Source organism: Centrocercus urophasianus, unplaced genomic scaffold (assembly GCF_019232065.1).
Source record: "Centrocercus urophasianus isolate 14NV4802_14NV808 unplaced genomic scaffold, USGS_Curo_1.0 seq_17, whole genome shotgun sequence".
In the NCBI taxonomy this organism is placed as follows: domain Eukaryota; kingdom Metazoa; phylum Chordata; class Aves; order Galliformes; family Phasianidae; genus Centrocercus; species Centrocercus urophasianus.
The window spans coordinates 14,380,903-14,408,250 of NW_024884722.1; the positions used below are offsets into that span (position 1 = coordinate 14,380,903).

General features: G+C 39.7%; 1 protein-coding gene across 1 annotated transcript in view; it reads left to right on the plus strand.

Annotated features, from left to right (window-relative positions):
• The first annotated feature begins 5,185 nt into the window (after nt 1-5,185).
• The window catches only part of BTAF1 (B-TFIID TATA-box binding protein associated factor 1), a 42,928-nt gene continuing 20,765 nt past the window's right edge, over nt 5,186-27,348 (plus strand). The window contains exons 1-13 of the mRNA XM_042817933.1: nt 5,186-5,239; nt 13,549-13,672; nt 14,773-14,887; nt 16,779-16,925; nt 19,068-19,231; nt 19,527-19,663; nt 20,298-20,409; nt 21,349-21,417; nt 23,926-24,015; nt 25,010-25,105; nt 25,341-25,517; nt 26,059-26,199; nt 26,323-26,447. Of these exons, the coding sequence (XP_042673867.1) occupies nt 5,226-5,239; nt 13,549-13,672; nt 14,773-14,887; nt 16,779-16,925; nt 19,068-19,231; nt 19,527-19,663; nt 20,298-20,409; nt 21,349-21,417; nt 23,926-24,015; nt 25,010-25,105; nt 25,341-25,517; nt 26,059-26,199; nt 26,323-26,447 (1,511 nt within the window). The 5' untranslated portion in view covers nt 5,186-5,225. The remainder of the gene's footprint in view (nt 5,240-13,548; nt 13,673-14,772; nt 14,888-16,778; nt 16,926-19,067; nt 19,232-19,526; nt 19,664-20,297; nt 20,410-21,348; nt 21,418-23,925; nt 24,016-25,009; nt 25,106-25,340; nt 25,518-26,058; nt 26,200-26,322; nt 26,448-27,348) is intronic.

Sequence of the window (27,348 nt, forward strand, 5' to 3'; positions counted from 1 at the left end):
TGTTCCTGTTCAGTCAGCATTACAGCGTGTTTCTACATCCGTACATCCCTGATGACAGCACTGCTTTTCTATTTGTGTTGTTTGTACTCAGTTTGTGCACACTGGTACTACATGCTTTTTGTTTTTCGTTTTCAGGCTGCACAGGATAATGTCCCTCTTGCCTTATCTAATGGGAAAAAAAAAAGAGAAAATTTGACTACTGGGATTAGATTAATAAGATGAACAAAAGTTGCAACTACACAAGCTTATGCAATGGAAAAATGTAATAAAAAGTCTCTTTCTAGTGTTCTTTCTACTCCACGTTATGTTTTTCCCCAGGCTTATGTATACCTGCAGATCTATAGAAAGAGTTTGACCATATTATTTCCATTTCTCTTTGACTCTATGGCTCTCATTTTTATCTGATGCCTTTTTTCAATAAATCCCACAAACCAACAGATATTTGGGAGGAGCTTTCTGGATATGAATCATTTATATATATGTATGTGTGTGTATTATAAGCGTATACATTTTATTTATATAAATTGAGCTCACTGCTCTCCTAAATATCTATGTGAACTACTATTGTTAACAAACCCTGAAATAGTTCAGAGTTCATAAGCCATGTTTAGTGAATGTACATATAGTTCAGTCACTTTCTTGACAGAGGAGGTGCTATAGCTACTGCTAACACTGCTTAGACAGAGGTAAAAACAGGGAGGATTTAAATGCAAACATAAAACTTCTGGAAAACTTTGGCTTTTGGGGAAAAAAAAGAAAAGCAACTGTATGAAATGGTTATATTATCTCCTAAGAGTCATGCAACAGGAGCAACAGGAACAAGAAGCTATCCAAAATGTTAAATGCTTGTTTAAAACAGGAGCACGGATATCAGCTAGGCTAAAATGAGGACTTTTCACTTCACAGATATGAAGTGTGTAAATGAATGTTAATTCATTGGATTTCATAATGTAAATGTGGTGGCGTTTGGAACCTTTTGGGTGTTTGGTTTTAACTAAATGATTGATTTTAATGCTGTTTAATTTTGAGAAACTGGAATGCCTCAAACATTTTTCACAAAAGCTGTGTGTGGCAATGTCCTAATTTGTAATACCGGTCAGGATGTCCCTCAGATATCATTTCATGGATATCTCTGAGGCACCTTTTGGACTGCAGGTGCTATTGGTCAGTATTCAGTCTCTGAATGCAGACCAATGCTCTGATATGAAGCCTTTACTCATGGTGAAGACTTCGAAGGAAGGCTGTGTGCATATTGCTACTTTCTGAGGAGGTTTTGAAGAAGGCCATGCAACAAATCCTATACTAGCTTCTATTCAGACAATATTTACGAGAGACTATAAAAATCAAATTGAAAGTTACTGAAATACATGCAAACAATTATGAAATTTGTACAGGAGGGACCTGTTGGAGTGCATCCAGAGGAAAGCCACAAATATGATCCAAGGAGTGGAACGCCTCCCCTGTGAGGACAGGCTGAGAGAGCTGAGGCTGTTCAGCCTGGAGAAGAGAAGGCTCCAGGAGACCTGAGAGCAGCCTTCCAGTATCTAAGGGGCTGCTGTAGGAAAGAAAGGCACAGACTCTTTAGCAGGATCTGCTGTTACAGGACAAGGGGAAATGGTTTCAAACTAAAAGAAAGGAGATACAATTAAAGGTAAGGAAGAAGTTTTTTACAGCAAGAATGGCAAGGCACCAGCACGGGTTGTCCAGAGAGGTGGGGGGTGCCCCATCCCTGGACACACCCAAGGTCAGGCTGGAGGGGGCTCTGAGCACCTGATGGAGCTGTAGATGTCCCTGTTCATTGCAGGAGAGTTGGACCAGATGGCCTTTAAGAGTCCCTTCCAACTCATATGATTCTATGATTCTATGCAATTATGTGTTTTCACCAGACTAGGAGGTATCAAATGTCATCCCTACAGTTACAGAAAGGTTGCTGTGATCCTAAGCAAGACAAACTTTCAGGACAAGAAAAGTCAACGGGAAAAGTAAAATTAGGAGTCTAGAATGTATAGAAGATTATTGCTTGTCAGATCCTAATCTGGAGGGATTTCACCAGCAACACTGTGCTTCTTTCAGCTCCTGTCTGCACAGCACCATATTTTTCCCATACTCTGTGGGCACACCTGGTAAATAAGACAGTTTCAATTGCTGTCAGCCTGCAGAGAAAGCAACAAAAGTTCACAAGTGGACACAGTTGGCTGGAGAAGGAACACACAAACTAAAAATAATTGAGATCAATGCAAGAAATGGTGACCAAAACACACCAACCAACTACAAATTAATAAGTTTTATCTAATTTAGGAAGAGGTTTCAGAGAGTACACTGGCACACAGCAGATCTACAGAGGAGAGATAATATACACAAAAAGAAACAGGAGAGAATGTGTAGCTACAGAAAATGTGTAGAAAAAATGGGGAAAAATAAAATGTGCAAAAAGAATTCACATAAAGAATGGATAAAGAAGAATTGGTTTTCATAGTGTAGGATATAGATTGAACTACTGAAGATATAAGTGAACAGCTAAATAAAAGTTTACTTTTCACAAATGCCCCATCAAAGTATAAAAATAAATAATGTGAAACTTGGATGAATTGTGTTTCAGTCTAAAATGCTTAGATCATTCTTTCTCTTACAGATTATTTCACGTGGACTCTGGTTTATCGTCATTTCAGCAAGTATTCAGTCTGTAAGATCCATCACCAATATTTTCCCTGCACTTCTTTTTATCAGGTAAGATAACTGCTATGGAGCTGTTCAAAACAAATTTTGGTAGCATTCTTGATGGGTACTTCACCTTATGTGCTGTTGGAACAGTGCACAAAATGTTTTTAAGGAACCTAAGAGGACATAGGATCTTAGAGTTACATGGAAATTGGAAATGGGATGCTAGAATTGCACAGATATTGGCAATAGCACCTGAGGGTCATTTCATGCATGGCAGGAAAGAACAGTTGCTGGCTCCTGGCTAAACAAAAGCAGAAATATTATTCAGGATGTTTGCTACATGCATCATTGTCAACAGCATCTAACATAGAAGGAAAACAGATCCACCCTTATCCTTGCTATTCTCTGCCCTACTTCCTCCTTGCTATTCCCAATCATGTGGCTGAATAGCAAGCACCCACCATTGGATGTCATGTATACACAGGGAGCAGGAGGTGTTATGTACCTCAGGTCATGCATTGGGACCCAGGCACACGCACACATCGTGAGAGGCCCCTTAGTTTTGGGAGCAGAGAAGTGCATTTATTGGTTCTTTGATGGCAGGGGGGAGGTGTGAGTAGTTTGGGAGTGGAAGTGTTTCAGTAAGAGTTTTCTGACCTCCATCTAAAGCTACAGTTACTTTTCTTTATATTCTGCTATGGGATGTGTACTGAGCTACCTAAAGGTAGTTCTTACCTCAGCTCCGTGAGACGGAACAGACTTTATCTGGGTCACTGAGCACAGCACTGTGACAAAAACTGTCTCTGCCACAGAAAATGAAGCCTGGGGTTTGCTCTGGTCACGTTCTGTGATGTGAGGCCTCCAGTTGATTCATGCTGCTGGTGGTTGGTATTTCTGGACTCGCTGCTTTCAGCATCCATTCCTCATCACCACTGATCTCCCACCAAAGAATAGGAGAGGGAACAGGCAGGGAGAGCTGTTCTGTTCCCCAGTGCTCTGGAGGGGCACCTTCCTGGGTTACTCAGGTGCAGGCAGGACCCATGTGCCAGAGGTAGCGTGTAGCTGTGTCTCTGTTAAAGAACTATACAAAGAGGGCGAGGATGCATATGGAATTGTGTCTAAGTGGGATATGCGTATTACTGAGGAACGATTCCATATTGGGAGTTTACCACAGAGAAAAGCAAACCCCTCCTCAGGAAGGCTGGGGGCAAGCAGAAACGTCGCTCTGAGGGCTCATCAGGCTCATCAGGCTGTGCATACCGCAGGGGGCTGCAAATGAAGACTTCACCCAGTGGCACTATGCAATGCATTTATGTAAGTTTATGAATAACTCATAGGAAAAAAGAAATCTATGATTGTTTTCAACCCATCAAATGAAAGGTTACGTGCGCCAGCTCTATTTACATCCCGGCCTGGGCTCATTAATGCAGATTAATTCCAAAACTCTTCCTCCGTCTGATTTCCAGATTTCTCTTCCCTCGGATCCTGAGGTAACGGCACAGCCCGCTCAGTTCGGCGGCCGTCCCGGCGCGGGGCCCTCAGCGCCTCGGGGCACGGCAGAGCGCGGGAGGGCCGCCGTGACCGGGCCGCGCCGGGTCGATGGCGGCGAGAACCGCCGCGACCGAAAAGAACGGCCGAGAAACCGGTCACCGGACACGGCTCTCCGCACCCAGCTCCGCTTCCGGCCCCGACAGAACGACCGCTCCGCAGCGCCGACGGGCCGCGAAGCAGCGGCAGCGACCCGCCCCGCCAGGCCGTGCTGCGCAGGTGCGGCGGCGGGCGCGCTGCACGCCGGGAGTTGCAGTCAGCGCGGGGCTCCTGGGCGGCGCCGCATCGCCGGGGCGAAGGCCGAGGGACGGCGCACCTCAGCGAGCGGGGGCCGCGGCATGAGCTCCCCGGGCTCGCGCCGCCCTTTCCCGTCGCGCTGGCAGAGACGCGCCGGCGCTCGGCGGGCCGAGGTGGAAACGCGCGTCCGCGCCTTCTCGTGCCCCTCTTCGCTCCTCGGGGATGGGGACCGCGGAGCTCGCCCTCGCGCTCCTCCCTCCTTCCGCGCGCGGATGGCGCGGCCCGCCGGAGCCCGGCGCCCCGCTCCCAGCCGGCTCGGCGGGCTCCGCGGCCGGCCCTGCTCAGCCCGGGTGCTGAGTGCGCCCGCCCTCCCCGCTCTTGGAAGCGCTCTCTCCATTGGCTGCGGCCGGGCGCTCTTGCCAATCAGGAAGCGGCTATCATGGAGGAAGGGAATAAATACAAGATGGCTGCTCGTATAAAACCAGGCATTGGGCTTCGCCCCGGCGATGGGGGAATTGAGGCTTTAACCCGCGCTTCGAGGGCCGCGCGCCGCCGTCGCCCGGACCGCCGCCGCCTTTTCGGGCGGAGCGAGCCCCCGACCGCTATCGACCACAGCCGCGCTCAGCCGCTGCCCGCGGAGCCCCGGCGGGGCCGAGGCCGGGCGCGGCGCACGAGAGGCCCGCAGCTAGGCCCCACGCCTTCCCCCCTGCCGCCGCGGCGCCGGCCCCCCGCCCGTCGTCCCGCCGCTCGCCTCCCGCCGGGCACCGCGCTCGGCGGCCATGGCCGTCTCCAGGTCGGTAGGAGCCGGGAAGGGCGGGAGAAGGAGGCCCGGGCGCCGCGACTCTCCGTGTGCCCCAGCCTGGGGGTGGGGGCGTTAAGGAGGGCTGCCCACCGCTTCCCTCGGAGCCCGCGGAGGCCTCGTGGGGCCGCCCCGTTGGGTTCGGGGCTGGCGGGGGTTGGGGTGCTGCCCGGCCCAGAGAGTCCCGCGCCCGGCCAACCTTCCCTCTCTCATATCTGCGCCCCCCCCCCCCCCCCCCACACCCCTCCTTCCTTCGGGCTCAGGGCTCTGCCCCGGTTCCCTTCATCCCGCAGCTGCGGGGTAGAAACGGGGGGAAGCGGGGGTGACACTGCCGATTCTCGAAAACTGGAGATAAAGCGTTCTGCCTTCCGAGCCCCAGCTGTAAAGTAACCGAAATGAAAGGGGCTTCATGGGGAAAAGTGATTGGTGTGTTCTGGCCCAGCTTCAAGATGTAGGGCAGTATCTGCTTACACACATGTGCGCTGGGGTGTGCCAGCTCTTAAAGTTGCTCACTGATATAGAGGTATGTCTTAATAGAGCTGTTCTGTTAAAAGTGCTGAGCCTAAATTCCTGCCATCTTTATTTTATTTATTTTTTTTTTCTCTGTGTGTGAAATGGACGTGTTAAGCTTCCAAACTGAACAGTTGAAAGGAAACATAAATCCAAATTAACCTTGTGATAGATTAGACCAAAGTCACATGCTGGTAGTGTCTGTGTACTTCTGAGGTCCTGTAACAAATGTAAATTCTATTTCTGAAGCTGTACATGAAGAAGCATACAGCTCTGTGTAGCAGAGTAAAGGTGTGTGCTTGTAAATCAGATGTGTTATAAATCAAACTTTTCAGTAGCACTGTGTCTTTTAAGGCTTCAATAGCAGGTGCCTTAGCTGGGGCTTAGTAGTTTCTTCAAAGTATTCCCTTAATCTTGTTCTACTTGCATCTCTATCAGCCCTTTATGTATTGGGGAACTTCTTGTAATGCTTTTCACAAGAACCTGGAATAGAAAGAGATTGCTGTAACAAGGCTACTATGTAATCTAACACTATAAGCAGTCATGTAAAATAGACTAATATTACAATTTAATTAGATGAGGGGCAGTCAACTTAATTAACTGTGCTGAGCTATGTAAGATATGGGGGCTAACTGGAATGCCAGGATGGAATGAAAAGTTTGTATGCTGAGGCTCTGTCAGTTGCAAAGATTAGTAACAAACCCAGTTAACAATGCCTCTGTATTTCTGTAAAACTACACAGCTTCAGTGAAAAACAGCAGTGAAGTTTGCAAAGATTTAGGTAACGTCTGTTTGGTTGGTAACTGATATGAAAACAAATTTCTGGTTTGGATAGGGTTTGTTCTTAAACCTCTCTGGGAAGTACTAAAAACGTTGATGCATTAATTATGTCATGTGATGCATTGCTTCAGTGTGTAGTCTTAAGATCAAAATGTGACACGAGTGAACATGAAGTGTTGAGCTTTAATAAAAGCGCTGTGATACTTGTGAGTTGGTATAGAACTGCTTCAATTCCACATACAAATCGCGTCAAAGAATTACTCGTTGGGATGCTGTAGCACCTTGCTGATTCCTGAGGAACTCCTAAGTTTCTCTCGTTTCAGGTATGATACTGCATACCTTCTATCTCAGACTGTTTTTTAAGATACAGCAAAACTTAATAATTACATGGCTTTTGACAAATGCACCTGATACTGTAGTATCAATTAGTTTTGTAAATTCAACAATTGTTATATTCACCTTTTATTTCAGAACATTGGATTTCTAAAATTCTTCCCTTTCAGACAGTGTTCAAAACAGTTATTTGTAGTATGCTTCATAACCACGTTTCTGTAGAGGGTGTGGTTCCAGTTTCTCTACTAGCTCCATTTAACTGTAGAGACTGGATTTTTTTTCCTCCAGATCGCTACCCTTCTGTATTTTAAAGGACCAACATCTTTCACTGTTGAATGATTCTAAATGTACAGCTGTGGGGAGTGAAGGAGAAGATCATCTTTCCTTAAAGACTGTAGACGTCATTGCGTGTTTACCAGACATCAACTTTAACGTAAAAACTTCAAGGAGGTTAAACTAGGAGGGTAAATTCTGTATTGACACCTGAAAGAAGAAAAAAAAAGAAATAGGGAGGAGGGAGGAGTGTTTTAACATGCTCAAAACAAATTATCAAGTGGTTTTTCTTGCAGTCAAGTTCAGTTTCTGCTGGTTAGTGAATTGGAAACCTTCCTTAAAACCTTAGTCTGGGTGATCTACGTAAATCTGGGGGATGCTTTGAAATACTGCAGAACTGCAAATCTTCAGCCTAGTTCTTCTGTTAATAAGGTCATCTTACAAGCAGAAAATACCACTTGTGATCCACTGACAAAATAGTTGCTGACGTTTTCATCTGCGTTCTCTCTATATATACATGCTTGTTTTGTCAATCTGCTGTTACGTGAACTGAAGATCTACTCTGATTCTGAGATACTAGAAAATACACCTAAAAGCAGAACATTTGCAGAGTAGTTCTTCATGTATGTTCATCTCTTTGGTAGTGTTATGCTGAAAAGACAAATGAACCTCAGAAGTATGTTTGAGCAGGTGGTGTTCTTTCTACACAAAAGCCAGTTTGTGTAGACATTCGCTCCCTTTTCCTGTCTAAAAGTATAAATGAATTAGTATAATGTTTGCATAACCAATAAAAAAATCTTGACAGTGGAACTGAGAAGGAGAAAAAAAAAAAAAAAAAAAAAGGAAGTGAAAAGTTTTGCTTCAGCTCAATTCCTGCAAAGTGTAGGTGAATAAACCCAGTGCCTTGTGAATAAGCTTTTGAGATACTTCAGCTGAAGAACGAATACTGCCAATTTTGAGGGAAGAACAGCAACAATGACAACAATCCTGGGTTACTCAGTGGTTGAGCTTCAGTAGATGATTAAGTGCTGATGGTACCTTTCAATATCCAATATACAACTTTTCAGTTTGTTTAGTTTGTTTAAAGGCAGCTCATGTATCATCATTTCAACACCAGGGCTACTTTTGAGGGCTATCTCAGTGTGAAGGGGAAAAAACAAAAATCTTTAAATGCATGAAGCTGGTAAGATGCACTAAAGGTAAACAATTTTAAATTAAAAGGTATACCCTTAAGTTCACCCTGAAATATCTTCTTGAAGACAGTCCTTTCAGAGTAATTTCAAGACACTTTCTAAGCAAGTAAGGGGGAGCATGACAACTTGCTGTTGCAAGCTGGTCTGTGTTTGGTCCCTATGATGTTAATGCTAGTTTTTGGAGTTTCCAGGGTCTTAGTTTGCTTGGATTTGTGTATAACTGGAAGCATGTAGACTGGAAAGGTACTTTTCAATTCAAAAGAAAAAAAAAAATGTCAGAAGGATGTAGTGGTAAAGCCACTGGAAAATACATGGACCTCATATATTGGTCTTGGCTACTGAACTGTTGGGCAGTGTCTTCCTAATAACAAATTACTTATCTAAAATTTGAAGTTTAATAGGGGACTTAAATGCTTAGAAGATAGCAAAATTATCCAGAACTGCTATGGATCCTGCATACCTTTTAGAAGTGTTCTATTGGGCTTATCACTGACTCTTAGAGAAAGGACTTTGCTGATCCCTTGGAAGCTATTATTTTGTGCATGAAAACCAAGAACTAAGCTGATCAAGAAGTGTGCTTTCATTGTGACTTAAAGAAAAATGAATAGTTATATTCCTTTCAGAATTCCTGCAGTTGACATCATATCTTCTCCCCTCTAATAACCAGAACAAGCAGGTGCATAAACTGATGTAATTACCAGACTTCTAGCTGAAAGGAGAGGAGCTCTGCTCATGCTAATGGGGACTAACAGCCCAGCGTGGATCTGCTTCCTGCTGCTGTTTGTAGGAGGGATCATCTGTGCCATCGTGGGGGTGAGCAGAGGTGCTATGCACTACTGCCCAAATGAGACAGACCTGTAGAATTTCTCAGACACATAACAGACTGACATGAAAGTGGAAACCAAGGATTGCACTCTGATAAGAATTCTAACCTGTTCCAGCAGTTAAAACGAATTTTTATCAAGCTGTTCTCTATGTCAGTTGGTAATGCACATCTTGTGTTGTTTTGAATATCTTTACAGCTTTCTGATTTCCTGTGTTATTTTCTTGGTATTGAGTTTGGATGTAGGTATGTATGTAACAGCTAACAAATAAAGCTTGTATAACCTAACGCTGGTTCATATGTTGTATCAAATATACGTTCCGTAAGAAACCGTTAACTTCTGCTTTTAGTTGGCCTCCATACGCAATGCATAATACTGTGACCAGTGTAATGATGGAGCTCTCATTTCATATAGGTGTCCCTTTCACTGCTCTATAGGAAATGAGGATTTTTGGTGTCTGCATGCCTACCTTCGTAACTATTTACAGTTCATTTTTCCTTTCTTTGTTCTGAAATTCATTCACTGGTTTTCTCCTTGCTGCCTATACTGGAAGTTGTTTTCTTGACTGTTTAACAGTTCATACGTGCTTTAACAGTGGCATGAGGTTTTTGAGCTGTGAAGCAGACCAAGCTGGGACCAAATGATGAAATAAAGCCCTGATTATTAGAACAAGAGGAAGAACTCAAGTATCTGCATACAGCTTAAGTTGAACTTTGCAATGAGTGTCAAACCCGTCAAGTCTAAATTTTTAGTTTGGTTTAAGTTTTCTAGGTTTGGGGCGACTTTCATGCTATGAAATAATGGCTGGGAAGTTTCTGGATCCTAAAATGTGGTTTATACTGGAAACTTATAAAAGTGTTCCCTTTCTGGTGGGTGCCAGCTAGCAGTCTTGCAAGAGCTCCAAGTAGAGCATTTCAGGGATCACCTTACAAGGGTTTTTGTACAGTCACACAATTTCTGTGTGTTAGAGGCTTGCTAGGATGGATACGAGCTGTTCTGTACCACTTGGCCTTGTCAGTGACTGTGTCCTGGATGTTAATTGTACTGGCACAAAACGGATGTAGAGTCCAAACCAATGGCTTCATCAGCAGCAGTGATCAGTTTGCTGTCTGTTCAAAGCCTAAACTCATTTGAGGTCAACAAATTTCAAGTTTCCCCATCTGATCGGACAGGGTACTCGTGGTACTTCAGAGCGCTTACCCTGGCTGAGCAGGATCCTTCCACAAGTCAGCTGCATAAATCTTTTGGAAAAAAGTTTTGGGATAATGTTGATATCTGGTCATTAACTACCCTGCTATTAGCTTTCTAATACCTCAACAGCTGACAGACTTTCAAATTCACAGAAAACTTCACTGTGTGTGGGTCACAGAATGACGGTGCTGCCGGAGGAGTGCCTGTGAGGTAGTTGTTGTGGCCTTTGTTGTGGTTGTTATTTGTAGCCTTTGCTGCAATAAAGACTGAAAGGGCAAAAGGGTTGTTAGGTTTAGTGATATGGGAGTCAGTTACAAAGTTTCTCTGTACTTCTATTCACAAAACCCCCTTCAGTTAATTGAACTGAGCCCACGTGTGTGATCATTCTGTGTGTTGGTGTTGATAAAGGGGAAATTCATCTTTAATCCCAGCCAACCTGCTGTTCTGGTGAGCAGTATTGCAAATGAGACTGTTCACTGTTACAGTTCTGTTACCTTTAGGATTATTCAGTAAACTGTTGGAGTGGTAGCTGCCATGAAGTGGAAGAGTCTGATCCAATGTGGGATGGCTATTCCCAGCTGATTACAGCCCTACTGGTTATTCTCGAGTATCTCTCTTGGGTGGCTCTATGCTGGAATTAAGATTTCAACTTTTATCAGAGCTGGTGTGTTCTATTGAAAAGTTCTGGCTTTGATTACTTGGAGTATTTCTGTGGGGAGGATTCATGTGCCTAGATGTCTAGTGTCAATGTATCCTTGTCCACTACAGAATGACAAGGGTGCCCCTACATCCTGCCCGCAAACTCCATGTGCAGGACTCGTTTGGAAGTGTCCCAGATGCCTATTCTTAAGCACTTGGGCTGAGTCTCTGTTTCAGAAGTATGTGTGATGAACTCTGTGTCAGTGTAAAAGCTCAAGTTGAATTTCCTAGAAGGTATTTGAATGTAATACAATAATATCTTTGAATAATAGCTTTGAATTTCTGTTCCAAGTTCTGTCTTGCTGATGCATTTAAGCAATGATAAGAAAAGTTTCAGATTTCTCATTTGAGACAAAAAAGATGTGTGCCTCCTTTCTAATGAGCTCATACTGCATGAGTTCACAGAGGTTCATGTATCATTGTTGTCCTCTTGGTGAGATGTAGTTGTCTGCTTGCAAATTCCATATGCCTAGCATCTTTGTTTTAGTTTTATATGTAAAGTGAACTTATTACAGTCTAAAATCACAGATTACAAACATAGTCTGCTGCAGTTAAAAAGGTGATACAGCTACAAAAGTTATGGGGCTTACAAGTGACTGTTTAGTTTTATAACTAAAACTGGAATTAAGCTTGAGCTTTTCTGAGGGTAGGCCATCAGTCATTTCCTCTTTTGAGACATGAAGAGTTGTTTGCTGAGGAAGTGGTCTAAGTTTGCTCATTCTGCTTGAATGTGGAGATGAAAAAAGATAACTCTGAAGTTGAAGGAGTGGGTGGCACTAAATGGCAAAGTTCTTGGGCATGGAATGCTGAAGACCAAAAAGGGTGAGTATAAGCATGAGGGCGCAAGCAAGCTAGATCAAGCTGTGATTCCTCTGCAAGGTAGCATGTTTTGCAGTAAATAATACAGATTGTCATAAATCAGATTGGGTTATTACTGTCAAGCATATTAAAGAAAAAAATACCAGTAAATAAATAAGTTCCTGAGGATGTGTTATTTCTGACTAGTGTGCTACAAGTGATCCCTAAAGCTTTTGTTTTCGTCTTTCTGTAATAGCACAAATCCACTGGTTTAGAAATGTTTAGATTTTGATTTTATGTAGCATTAAAACAATTTACTAACTACTAAATTATAGCAATTAAAACTTCAGTTTATCTACAGAAAGTGAAATCAGCTTGTCTCTTATAGTAGTAGGAAGAGAATTATTTCAAAGTTCACAGATAACAGAAGTGTGCCTAAAATACTAAAATGATTTGAAATAATTTGATTAGAAAATAACTTTTTTTAATGGATACCTAGTCTAGTATCTCTGGTTGTTAGAACACATGGGTTTTGGAATTGTTATACTGCTATGGCATTTTAGCCTGTTGCATTGCTGTTCTGTTGCATCAAATTATAAATTATTCTCAGGAATAGATACAGTTCAAGTGTGTAAAAGAAAATACAAAAGGCAGTGAGGTACATGGTTGTTTTGTTTTTTTTTTTTTTTTAAATTATTATTATTTCTAATAATATAATAATAATTTCTGAGCAATTCTGGTGAAAGGTGATTAGTAGGGAAAATCTAGCACGCGTTATATTAATCCTTTTCCTGTATTTGCAAAAACCTGGGGTATGTGTTTGAGGAAGGGGAGTTGTCAGGTTACCTGTAGCGTTATTTAATCAGGTGGACCTGGGTGAGCTTCACTGCTGTGTAAATTCCAGGTTTGTGGTGGTGTGATATTTGAACAGAATTCTTATGATTACCTTTAAGAATAGAAGGGACGATTCTGATTGTGCCACATCCAGACTTATATTCAGTAGAGACCTCATGCTGCATCGTGTCCCATGGATCTCAGCATTCTGTAAAGAGAACTATAGTAATTGTTTTAAGAGTTGATGTTTGGGGTCTCTCTCACTAATACAAAGTTACTGTGAAAACAAGTCTGGTCCCTGTATTTCATGGGAGGGCAGGAGGTATCAGAATATTTTGAATCTGTAAATTCAAGAACAGGTTAGATCTTGTGTGTTTCAGGTAATGAGAGGGAACATTGGTGAAAATTTAAAAATTCCTGGTATCCTGGGAAAGCAGAGGATAACTATAGATGTGAGTCTTCAAAATAAATGTTAATTCACAGTATGGATGATTGAGCCCTTTGCTTTCTCTGCCTGTCAGGATTTGCTGAAGATTGCTTACAACCTAACAATACTGGTCTTTCAAAATTAAAAACGTTCTGTCTCAGAGAAAAGGAACCTATTTCATTTTCTTCTTGTAACTTGCAGGTTTTTTAGAACTAAAGTTTCTAAAAGTTTCTCCATCATTTCTTTTTTTCCTTGCAGGTTGCGTGTGCTTTTGGAGCAAATACAGTTTCTATTAGGAATAGGTATATTTGTCAGTCTGTCAGTTGGCAAGCAAACATTTCTATTTGCGTTAGATAAACTGGAAAATCTGGGGGAATATAAATAGAAATGGCCAACTGAACTATGAGTCTGTAACATTTTCGTTTTTTGTCAATCATTCAGGCTTGATCGTCTCTTTATTTTGTTGGACACCGGTACAACACCAGTGACAAGAAAAGCAGCTGCACAGCAACTCGGGGAAGTAGTGAAACTGCACCCTCATGAACTGAACAATCTCTTATCTAAAGTAAGCATCTTGGTTTTTTTCTGTCTTTCTGTTTTGTTTTTTGAGACTGCTATCAGGACTAAAATAACTGCAGGACAAAAATAACTAAAAAAACTAAAATGAGTTTTCTAGGATGTGGTTTCTGTGGATAGAGGCAGCTGAAAGTATAGTATTTTTGTGGAGCTCTGACAAAAAGGAAAAGAAAATTAGGAGGCTGGGTCTTTAAAAGCATGCTGTTTTGGTAGTCTCTGAGAAGGTTGCATAAGTCAGGTTTCACTTGGCATACAGTATTGGTATTCAGCATTTGCTGAAAGTTCTGATTTTCTCCTATAGAAAATCCAAATCTCTACTGCCCTTTAAATGTTTTGCGGCTGCTTTCAAAGACTGTTGCTTGTGTGGTACAGGATTGATATTATAGGAAGCTGCATGTCTTTAAAAAGGCTGGAAAATGGAAACAGGTTCCCATTAGTTTGAGACTGCAGTCTGGCCAAGTCCAGTAAAAACACCAAAAATAGTCTTGTTTCTGGCAGCTGGCTGAGCGGCCTCAGTTCTGCTTTTATTGAACAGGTGCTCTCACCACAATTTATGATACCAACAGAACAGTCAGAGAATCATGAATATCAAACTACCATCAGTGAAAGAAATAATTCTTCCAGTTTTGAGGCATGAAGGGAAATCACTGTAAAGGAGCATATGTTGTAGCTGGTGATCCATCTTGGTCTTCTTCGGTAAAATTTTGAAGTCTATTCTTCGTCTTGGAACAATTTTAGAAAGAAAAAAAGTTTCAAGCCTTGTTTGGTAGCTGGAGGTACATTGTATAAAGTGAAGTCTACATCGTAGAAAACAAGGCTAACTTTGGCTGATCCAACTGAAGGCAACTTGCAAGTTCTTAAGGGCTGGCTATGGCAAGGGTTCTGCTAAGCAGTGTGAACGATACAGCGAAGGTCGCTTATGGTTTTTTTGGTGAGGGTTTTTTTGCCCTTTGTTGTAATTGTTTTGAATCTTGTCTTGATCTACAGCAGTAAAAGTGTTATACCAGAGTGTAATAACTGACAGATGCTCTAAAAGTATGTTTTTTTTTTTTAACAAAATGTAATTTATTTGTTAATTTCTCTTTCAAGGTGTTAGTGTATTTAAGAAGCACAAATTGGGATACCCGTATTGCAGCTGGCCAGGCGGTTGAAGCAATAGTGAAAAATGTACCTGAGTGGAATCCAACTCCGAGATCAAAGCAAGGTGCTTCATAAATGAATTATGTAGAGTGATGCAAACTGACTGTGATATAAAAAGTCTTAAGGCAGCTGTGCCATTCTGTTTAAGATGAACCTGCTTTTTTATTTTGTATTCATGGGCTGTAGTTACCTCTTTAGCTCGAGATGTTCATATTCAGTTACAGCACTGTGCATGACCTTTGCTTCTTCTAAGATTCACATGTTTCTGCTCTGTACCCTCAAAATGCTTGACTCCATATAATTAAGAGGAATATTAACTGGTGAAACAGGAAAACTTTATTAACCAGTCAATTTTGTCATATTTTGCAGTTTCTGAAAGCACCTTTCTGAGAGGTGACATGGCATCTTGTTGCCATCTGTGCTTACTTTGTATCTGGAGTTGTTATATTAGGGACATTGCTTCCATTGTAACAAAATTCCCATGTGCTTTGAGCTGCTCTCACGTTATTTGCATTCAGTGCCTCCTTATTCCATTACTATAGAATCTGCTAAGCAGTTTCTGCACTTGCTTTATTCACTGCATTTGTTATTTTTATAAACGTTTGCTGTATTTGCACTCCTTCAACAGTTTTCTTCTCTGCACCTTGAGAAGTTGCTCTGTCTTCAGTTTCTTCTCAGAAGACAGTTGCTTTATCTTTTAGACAGCTTTATTTGTAAATTTCAGTGCTTTTTCTTGTGTTCTCCTTGAGATGCACACACCTGTCCATAGTATACTCGCATCTCTAGAGTATTGGTGTTTATGTGTAGTGGCAAAATGATGTGCTTTGTCATGTTTTCAGTGTCCTTTCTGATGAAGCCCAGTACCCAGCTGGCAATTCTGTCACTGCCTCATAAGCTGATAATTACAGAAATCTAGCAAGTGCCTCCAAAATCTTCGTTCACTGTTAACTGCCAGGTCTCACATCTGTGTTGTGTAGTCACAGCTTAAGTTCTTAATGTTGCACTTTATCTGCTATCATGTTGTTCTTAAGAGTCCTTCTAGGATTTCATAGTACCATAGATCTCCTCTATCTGCATATTAGAGCTCTTTAAGGATGTTGATAATCATGTTAATGAGAGGGTTTTTTCAGGAGCTATGCTGACTCTTTCCCGGTATATCTGTATACTTAGTAGCTTTATTTATAGACTCTGCCGTGTGTGTATATATATATAATGAAATGTTACCTGCTTCAGGTCTGAAGAAATGTAGGTATTACTCATTTTGTATGGTGCTTAGTATGCAATTAAATTTATTCTACTGTAAATGAACAAACTTTCGTAAGTAAGCAAGAGACAAATTACCAAAATAAAAGCTGCATTTCTTGTAGGCAATAGTGGTATTTGTAGTGCTGATTTAATTCAGGATGTGAGCACACCAGACTGTGTAGGAATGGACACTAAGTTATGCATGACTGGAACCCACGAGGCATGAGTACTGAAGTTTTGAGGCAAGGGAATACTTCGGAAATGAATTCATGACCAGGAAATAAGACACCTTGTGAGGATCAACCATCTTATCACTGTTGGACTGGACAAGTATCTGCAGCTTGTCTGCTCTCCTGCTCCCTTATCGGGGATGCGTGCTTGGTTATGTGAGGCAGAGCTGGCATGATACTTAGGCTTGAACTACGCGTGAGCCATGTGCATCTCAAACTGAAGGTGGCCTTATGTGAACGTGGAAAATCCTGTGTCTGTCATTGTCCAAGATTTTAAAAAGCTAAACTCAGAAAGGGAGAAACACTAAAATTTGTGTTTATGAAATGGAGTCTTTGTTTTGTGAATGAAAATGCTGTATACCTGATAGTTCTTCTGGGGAGTGAAATTATTTCTTCCTCTCTGACTGTTATCTTATTCTGCCAAAATTTTGAGAACAGTCTTCGTCACGTTTTCCTTAATTATTTTCAATGTTTGTTTAGAACCAGGATCAGAAAGTCCTATGGAAGATTCACCTTCAACAGACCGGTTGCGTTTTGACAGATTTGATATATGCCGCTTGTTAAAACACGGTGCATCTCTCCTTGGATCTGCTGGTGCAGAATTTGAAGTCCAGGATGATAAATCAGGTATATCTCTATATTGTACTTGCAAACTAGAAAACGTTGGTCTGAACAGGCTTGTTGTAGCTGTCTTTTAAGTCTACTCATCCATGGTTTCTCAGAATGCTAGGGAAATACAAGGAAGAAAATCTGCTCTAACATAACTGGTTTGTACTGTCTTTCTTGAATTAGAGTGTTTTTATAGAGGGTGTGTGTGTATTGTTTCCTCTCACTAGAATTAATGTACATGTAGGGGGGAGAGGAGAGCGGATTCCTAGCATTTCTGTGGAATTATTATTATTATTTTTTATTTTTTTTTTTAGCTTCAGGAGATATGATCTCTTGTTCCTTGCTAAAACACTGCTCTCAGTATAGCTTGTAGGATGTGACTAACTGAAAAGCATTAAGATTTGAAATATAGGAGAGACTTCACAAAACACTGTTGAGGTCAGAAGGTCAAATATTTCAAATATTCAGTGCTATTTCAGAATTGTTAAATACCATAGTATGATCCAGGTGGTCTTATGATTTACATTGTTGTGGCACTTAAATGTTTATACAGACATCAGTGTTTTCATGGTCTCCTAGTGGAAAAGAGGGATAATAATATTTCTCTGCAGTGAGTATGGAACAAGTGAAATTATCTAGTATCAGTTAACTTAAGGCTTCTGTTAGAGATCTTCTTGCTGCTTTTCCATCAGAGTATGGGTAAGAAATGTGGAATATGTGTTTAGTAACTTTGTGATACCTTTTGTTTCAAGTGAATTGTCTGACAACTTTCTGCAGCTTTTTAGCTGAGAATTAGTTTACATCTGTAAAGTGCCATAAAATTATTTTGAAGATATGTATGATACGTTGTCCACTAACGTGAATGCCCCTCCCTGGAAGCATTCAAAGCAGGCTGGATGTGGCTTTGAGCAACCTGGTCTAGAGGGAGGTGTCCCTGCCTATAGTAGCAGACTGGAATGAGATGATCTTAAAGGTCCTTTCCAACCTAAACCATTCTATGATTCTATACATACATACATATTTTTACTGTACTTTCCTATTTCCAGTCCAGATTCCAGTTTCTGCACCACCTGAATTGGTGCCATAGATAGGAAGGCAGGCTGGCTGCAGAGCTGTCAGTTACTTACCCCTGTGCATGCTGCAATCTGTGCACTGTACCTACTTGTTAAGTAATCAAACTGATCGAATAGGACAGTTTGGTTTTTCACAGATATGTTATTTATCCTGCTGCCTTATAATCACATGACATGGTAAATAATATTGAAAATGAAAAATTAAGAAATTGATATAAAATATCTTAAAAAATGACTTAAAGTAACTTAAAATTGCTTTAGTTGATGTTTTTTTAACTGACAGGAAAATTCATAAACGTTGCTTTCTGTTCTGGGTTTTGTAGCAGCTTTCCTTTTCAAGTAGGTGGCAGCATGAATGGATACAAAGCAAACTAATTTGGAAGGTTAATTCTATACAGACTCTAAAGTCTTCTAGATGTTAAGTAAAGTCTTCTAGATATTAAGTAATTCAAATATTTAGGATTCAGTGTTCTTGAGGTAGTTTCAATTAAGTTTCTAAGTGTGCCTTGCTTGACACATGAAGACTTAAGGACTGGATTTTTAACAGACTCCAGCACCCTGGGAACATCATGCTTATGCTTCAGGGTCCATTGCTTTCAGGAGAAAAAAGAAAAACTTTTGAGGAAACAAAATAAAGCAGAAAAGAAAAATCAACCCTGAAGAACGGCATTCCACAGAGATGCACGTGCTGATTAACGCATTGCAGGCTCTCAAATCAGTTGCTGGATTTAGATTTAATTTTAGCATTAATTTTTTTCAAAGTGCAATTTCCTAAAAAACTTTTTTTTTTTTCTCAGAAGCTGTTTTCTTTTTGTTATTGTCTGTGGACCAAATGTAATCTGATGAATTGCATGGGAGCTATTTTCTGTTAAAAAATCACTTGAAGTAGTTCTGTAGCTTTAACATCAGAAAGTTCTTCCTAGGAATCAATATGATTGGGTTTAAAATGTTTTATTGATATATTATCTAAATACAGTTTAGATTAGTTCCGTGACTTCTGTTTTTATGCTATTTCACTGAGCAAGACTTCACTAACAGATCTGGTTGGAAATCTGATGCATCTGCCTTTCTGAAAAACTTTTTAAAGGTGAAATTGATCCTAAAGAGCGGATAGCACGACAGAGGAAACTGTTACAGAAGAAGCTTGGCTTAGATATGGGTGCTGCAATTGGGATGAATACTGAAGATCTGTTCAATGATGAAGATCTGGACTATTCTCCTTCTTCAGTTTCACTAGTAAACAAACAACCTGTAGGTAAAACCTCGGGCTGTTTCACTGCAAAGAATAATACAGTGGGTTTGCTTTATTTCAGCTTCCACAGTTAAAACATTTTTATATTTTAAACATGATCAACTTCTAATATGATACAGTTTGGCTTCTTGAACCCTTAAACCCCATACTTCCACATTGGGATTATTTGATGTCAAACTGCTGCTCTGGGTTTCAGTTGAAGGAGAATCGGGGAAGTTGAGAACAATGTGGGTTTGGGGATTTTTCAGGACCTTTGTTGTAAGAAGAGCTGACAATGAATGGCTTCTCTTTCAGACTCTTCAGGCTGCTGAGTTAATTGACTCAGAATTTAGAGCTGGTATGAGCAGCAGACAAAAGAATAAAGCCAAAAGAATGGCTAAGCTGTTTGCAAAGCAAAGATCTAGAGATGCAGTGGAAGCTAACGAGAAGAGGTATAACAGTGAACTGTTTTGCTCTCTTTTTCTGTTACGCTTGAATTGTGATTTGATTGATCTGTTGAAAAACTTCCTACAGTCTTTGCCTCTTAAACTTTTACATGCTAATTTTATTGGTAGAAGCAAGGTGCTGCTGTGCTTATTCCTGGTAGACTATTATAAACCTGGCTTGAAATCTTGAAATAATGGCATGCTGCAGTTTAAAATGTCTGGTTTGTCCTTGTTGTTAAATGCACACTGAGAATAGTACAAGAAAATGGGGGAATTAATACAGTAAAAATATTAGATATGACTTTTCCGTGTATGATGGCATGTTCCTTGTCACAGGCGTTTAGTGACATGTTATCGTACCTACCGCATTTATAAAGAGCAGTAAGCAGAATTATTTTTCCTTGGTTTATTTAAGAATCTCTGAATTTCTTGGGTAAAGCTGAGAAAGGTTTTAATTTGGCCTCCTGGCTCAATTCTGTTACCTGCAACTTTGTACATATTTTGCATGTTTCAGAAGGCATTACACTTTTTTGTTCATATTCTTTCCACGCATGACTGTGTCTGAGACTTCAGCTGTAGAAGTAATTGCTTTTCATACAGCATACTTTCAGTCTATAAACTTATACTTGTTCCTTCTCAGCAATGATAGCACGGATGGGGAACCAGAAGAAAAGAGAAGGAAAGTTGCAAGTGTTGTCATCAACCAACCTGCCACAGACTCAAAAACATTGGTAGAAAATGCTTCAGAAGAGGTATGATGCTCTGTTCTGCTGTTAGTGAAAATGATCAGTTGCTTAGCAGAGTAACAAAATAAAAATTCCTTATGCTCACAAACTATAAGGTCATTTTAGGATTATGAGTGAGAGGAAAGAATGACGTTGACAGCTTCCCTTAGTATGTAGTGAAGCAAATGGGCTTCAAGCTGTATGCAGCATTGAGAGGAAGACACGTTTAATCCACCTGTATTAGTTTGCGACCCAGGTGAACCTGAATAGGTGGATTACAGGTGTTGGACCTGGGTATTAAACTGTCAAATGCTAAATGCTTGGATAGAAGATTACACTGAGCTATACATAATTTGATCTAAATGTTCAAGTACGTTTTATTTAATCTTTTGACTTTAATTAGGCATGATTTAGAATTAGATTCTATATTTAGTAGCAAATACATTTGCTTCAATCGAATGAAAAGCTGAAAAATTTTAAGAAATGCTATACAGGAATACAAGTACTGCGTAGAAGTTTATTTTTCAGTGACTTTATCTTGACTAAATTCAAAATAAGTTTTTCTTAACATAGCTTAGTATTTGAATTCTTATTTGTGAAACAGTGATTGGAAAATGAATTTATGAAAGCTTAATAACCAAATGACAACTGTAAATTGAGGTGCTGCTGGTTGCTAGCCTTTCAATTGCTTTGTCCTTATGATGCTGTAAACTTCCTAATGTTAGTATCAGAATTTTTTTTTTCCACTGCCACGTCAGCCTTCTTATAAAAAATTCTAGAATAACAGATATGCTTCTTATTTTCAGTAATGCAGAATGTGTACTGAAGAGTTGGTGCTTATTGCTTGATTAATTGATCCAATTACATTATCTAATTTCAAACTGGGATTTGCCTATTTTGCTTTTCAAAGACAGTGCGTAAATTTAAAGAATCACTAACTTACTTAACTATTTATTATGAATTTAGGCAAATGAATGGCCTCTGGAAAGTTTTTGTGAAGAGGTGTGCAATGATCTCTTTAACCCTTCCTGGGAGGTAAGACGCACGCAGTATCTATGGTGTAGCTATATGAGCTTGATAAGAGGTAGACTTAAATAGAAATTCTATGCTTAGGACTTGAGCATTTTGCTTGGTAGCAAAACTTACATGAATCATAAATATAGATTACGTACAGCCTGGTCTTACAGAGTTTCTTAAGCATTTTTTAAGACTGACTTACAGGGGAAATGAAATGAGAATTTCGGAAGTATTGATATTTGAGCAAAACAACATTAAGTAATTAAAGCGGGCTTATCAAGGCTTTGAGGAATAGTGTGCAAGCGCTGCTGACAACAGTAGCATATCCATCTAACTCTCATCTAGAAGAGGGGAGAAATCACCTTAACAGTGGATAGGCTACAAATCATTGTCCTCTTCATTTATGAGAAGCAATTTACTTTTTTTTTTTTTTTTTTTTTAAGAATTACATTTAAGTTCCAACTACAAAAACTATGTATTCGAGACTGCTTATTTCCAAAATTCAGTTGTTACGCTCACGCATTTACTCAATCCCTGTACTGTTTTCCACAAACTTTCATATTAATTCCAAGCAAAAATATGAAGTAACTGACAAAGGGTTTTCTTTCTTGAGCAGAAGATGGGAATAGCTACTGTGAACTAACCTCAATTTTGTAAAAAGAAAATTACCTTTCAGAAAGTTCAAATGTTATCACCAACTGTAATATTCTTAGGTGTTATCAGTATCACTGTTTCACCAATATCAGGTTGGCTGTGCCCATGCTGACCTCAATTTTGGAAAAGCAGAGATAGATCATCCACAGCCAGCATGAGTATTTTGGGCCCTGAGAAAAAGGTTAATTACATCCATGTGGCACATCACTGTATCTAAACTAATAAGCCTCATTTTATTTCAGGGCAGACTGTTTACAGCTGAAACAGAAGTCCACTTGTTTTCTGAAATACAGACACTCTCATAGCCATCTTAGTACATTTGATATGGGCTGTGCAGACCTGAAACAAGGAAGTAGATCATTACAGATTCATTTTTATGATATGCTCTCAATGGAAGAACAGGTTAAGCTATCTCAAAATGCATGTTTTTAAATCGTCCTCTGGCATATTCTTGCCATGTTTATAGGCAGTCTGGATGACTTGTTCAGACTGCTTGTCTAGCTTATAAGCAGCTGAAGTCGGATGTGCTGAATCCTACTACTGGTATTTCCTTGATGCATTTCTTTCTTGCTGCTGTTCTTTATTTTCAGAAGCTGAGAAGTTAACTTCTCAACAAAGTGTTCTTTTGGCTTGTAAAAACTAGTGTAAACAAGTGTATACACAAGTGATTGGTGTATAATGAACACTTAAGATTTTAAGACTATGCTTTCTGGATTTTTTTTACTGGCTTACAGATTTCACCAGCAGCCCTTGAGGTGTACATATTTCTGTTTATATTTCATGTAAAATTCTCAGATAACTTGGAGAATCTACCAGCCACTTGGCTCTCGTTGTGACTGTCGTGAAATATACTATCAACAAGCATGTATATTAGGTGCTCTTTATAAAAATAACACAGTAGATTCTGCTCTAACCTGTGCAAAGGCCTCTCAGTGAAAACCAGGCTCAAATTTTTGCTTTTGTAACTTTTTGTGCAGCTGTTATGCTAGTTTTTCTTGGTTATCCAGTTGTAGCTAGCTAGGGATCAAAAGTATGAGAAACAGGTATTGCCATAGCATACCTTTCTGCTGGTATTCTGTAATCTCCAAAGCTCTTTCTACATGCATTCAACTCTTTATATTTGGTGGGCGCATATACGTTGCCATAATTTGCTTTGCCACATTTGTTCACTTTTCTCTTAATGTTTGGCCAAGCAAGGTAGGTTTATAAGCTAAGCTGAATAGTAATTCTCAGAAATTTGTGTTGTGGATCCCAAAATATCCACTGAGGGGATCAGTTTATAAGAAATATGAAGTCTACTAAGAGCACTGCTTTCCTTTAGCTTAGAAGCTTAGTAAAAGTGGTTTATCTTTGAGCAGCTCCTTGTGTCACTCAGATCCTCCAAAGCCAAAAACTAGTTAGCTTCTAGATCACTGCAGAGTGTTTTATAGAGCACCTGAGATTCATATGAGGTGACTGTATTTGTAATTGTTGATCTTTCTCCAAAAATTAGTGTTTTATAACATAGTAGCAAGTGCCTTGTTGGGTACATTTGTGCAAATATGATAACAGCATTCTTTCTGATAGAAAACAGAAACAATTCTTACTTGCTTCTATCCATAAACTGACAAATATTTAATAAATACTACCCTGTTCTAAAACAATCTAATTTTATCTAATAAAATGCTACCCTTGTCCACAAGTCTATGAAGTACCACTAACTCTATGGCATTGCATATATCTCTATTAGGGGAAAAAAAAGTTTGAATTAGCTAGTGTAACCAGTTGCACTGTGGAGCTTTTTTTTGTGGTGTTTTTTTTTTTTTTTTTTTTTTTTTTTAAATCTTCTGTTCCTAAATCTTCTAAAAGTGACATTTTATTTCACTTTTCTAGGTTCGACATGGTGCAGGTACTGGACTGAGAGAGATACTCAAAGCTCATGGTAAAAGTGGTGGTAAAATGGGAGACAGCTCATTAGAAGAGGTGAGTTTCTGGTCATGTAAATTTAATATGTAGCTTTCTTGAATTGGATTTAGTAAACTGACTTCTTAAAATGCTTAAGCGTTGCAGAAGATTGGTCATTTTGAGGGAATACAAACCATGAGGTCTTTCAACTCAAAACAATCTGGATCAAATCACCACCTCAACTGATTAAACACACAAAAGTATTTACATACTTCCCATGTATTTTAAAGGAAAATTTAAAAAAAATGTATTAAGAGTGATTTGCTTATTGTTAACAGTGAGTCTCATTCACATTGATAGGGCAGTAACAGCAGCAGAGAGAGCTTGTGGTTTAGAGAGTGCTGAAGAATGACAAGATATATATATATATATCACATGTAGATCAGTATTACTTCAGTATACGTTATGCACAGAGAAAGCAGAAGCTCCCTTAATTTTTAAGAGAAATGGTAATCTAGTAGGTGAGCAGTGGAGGTGCGAAAGATGATGTCAGAGTAGTAGTGAGTGGTTCCTTTTACGGGGTTTCTCCTCTGGGGTTCAGAGTCGCAAAGCTGTTGGGACTCTAACAAGATGCTAGAGCCTCAAAACAAGCTTGATGTAATTACCTAAATCTGGAGGAGACTTGACTGAGAAGTGCACTGCATCATAGTTCATGTTCATTTCTGAATACTCTTCAAACACACTGTAATTTGCCTAGAACACAGCGACATTACGATAGATTGAGTGACTTTACTTTTACATGCTGCATAGGAATAAAGTCATCGGTCTACTTTACATGATGCTTTGGAGCCTTTTGATGAAAGTACTATGTGTACCATTGTGATGTTTGTGATAAGCCAGGTCAGAGCTAAATCAGTGTTGACTCTTCTGCCTTAATTGTGCAAGATGACTGGATTCAGTCAATTTAAACATACATTGTGATACCTTTTCAAATAATTTTAGCAAACACAAGAATGTCGGAAATCCTTTATGAATAAATACAGACCAGATATTCATTTTTTTCCTTTTACAGATGATTCAGCAGCATCAGGAGTGGCTGGAAGACTTGGTTATTAGACTTCTTTGTGTGTTTGCATTAGACAGATTTGGAGACTTTGTTTCAGATGAAGTAAGTTGTCTGAGTGAACAGGTAGATCAGCAGACTTCTGCAGGAGATGATACTGCAGCAGATTTGTTACACTTTGTGCAGTGCTACTGCATGTGCTTGCTCTAACTGCTCACAGATGCTTACTACAAAGTAGCAGATAAACATATTTCACCTTGTATAACAATTGTGCTCATCAGATTCTACTCATTAATTTATAAGTCAAAGTTCATAATGAAATGCCTCTTTCATCACCTAGGTGGTAGCACCAGTACGTGAAACTTGTGCTCAGACTTTGGGAGTGGTACTAAAGCATATGAACGAGACTGGAGTTCATAAAACTGTGGATGTTCTCCTGAAGCTGCTTACACAGGAGCAATGGGAAGTGAGACATGGTGGACTCCTAGGAATTAAGTATGCTTTGGCAGTGCGTCAGGTAATAACTCTCATGACAAACTGTAGTGAGCTTTGGAGCAGAAAGCTCTGCTCAAAGATGAGGATGTGCTGGAACAACAGATAGATATGAGAAAACCAACCTTGCTTGCACTGCATCTCATGTGGGTTAAGATGTATGACTGCAACTTTATTATCCAGGCTGCAGAAATCAGCAGGTGTTTCGCGGTGTCGTACAATTGTAACCTCATTAACAGTTACTTGCAAAAAAACAAATTATAAATAGAGGCTGTGCCTTTTTAGCTTTGATATTTTCAGGCGTGAGGTTTACAGAGCTGTGTGCTGCAAGAGGTTTAGTTTAGCTCATGTTATTATTCTGCAAACATTGGGTTCTTGTTTATTCAAAACCCAAGCTAAATTAATGTTTAAATTTATAACCTAGGTTTTACTTAATGAATGGTACCTTTTAATATTTAGATTACATTATTGGACTTGTAGCCTCTTGTTATGTAACAAATACCTTTTAGTTGTTCGGTGTGTGCTGTGTTTGTTAAGTTTAAAAATACTTCTGCTCTTTTTGGCAGGACATGATTGATACATTATTGCCTAAAGTGTTGCCTGCAATAGTTGAAGGTCTCCAAGATTTGGATGATGATGTCCGAGCTGTTGCTGCAGCATCTTTAGTACCAGTAGTGGAAAGCCTGGTCCACCTTCAGTCTCAGAAGGTAACTGAACTGTTTTCCATCAATTCTGATCCAAAATTCTGAGCAAAGTAAGTAACACGTAACAGTTAGCACGTGAATATCTTCTCTTTCAGTCTGACAACCTTTTCTGTTTATTTGTCCTAGGTGCCTTTCATTCTTAATACGTTATGGGACGCGCTCCTCGAGTTGGACGACTTGACAGCTTCGACAAACAGTATCATGATCCTTCTTTCTTCTCTTCTGACTTATCCTCAGGTCCGCAAATGCAGGTAACTTTTTAATTTGTATTACTTCATTATTTAATATAAATCACAAGTTATTTTCAGATAGGAATAATCAAAATAGCGCTCAAATCACATGCCAAGGAGATACTTAATTTAAATCAGTATTTTAATTTTACTCTTGCTTTTCCTCAAAGGGAAGGTTAGGACAGTGCTCCCGGTTTCATTTCATTAGTAGTGGGCCCAAAAATAATTAAAAGGTAGATGTTGTTTATATGTGTCTTTTGCTTCTCTGTTTCTAACTCCACTGATTGTATTGGGTATTTTGTAAAATGTATTAGCTGCACTTAAATGGTGATTCTTTCCACAATTTCTTATCTGCTCCTCGTTGACAAATTCCAAACGAGCGTGCAAACTATTTACATCAAAACAGCAATTATAACATTACTGTTGGACATTAAAGCTTGACTATTGAAACAGTTCAAAGTAAGTGTGAACATGAAAACTTGAATCAATAGTACAAGCAGTCATTCTGTGACTGATAAAGGTAGATAAAGTGGTGGGTAAACATTTCTGTTCCAAAATGAAAAAGAGGAGAAAAAATTGCCATATAAAGTTACTGAAACATTCACTGAAGAAAGCGGAGGGGAGATGTTAAGTATTTCTCATTATGTATGACAGTGAATAACGTTTGTCCCTTCTTCAAAGACAAGTTTTTTCCTTCCTTACTAACTCTTAGTATTAAAAGGCCTTTTTTTTCTTTTCAAAATATAAGTTTGTAATTGCTAAAAGCAGTAATTGTTAGCTTTTTAGAACAGGAAAACAAATCCTTCTTTAAGTTTGAAGACTGTGTTGAGCTTCTGTCTATTCAGGATTTTCAAAGTAAAGGATGCATGTTAGCGTGTTCTTTCATCGTACACACGGTAAACTCACAGCTGCTACGCTTAAC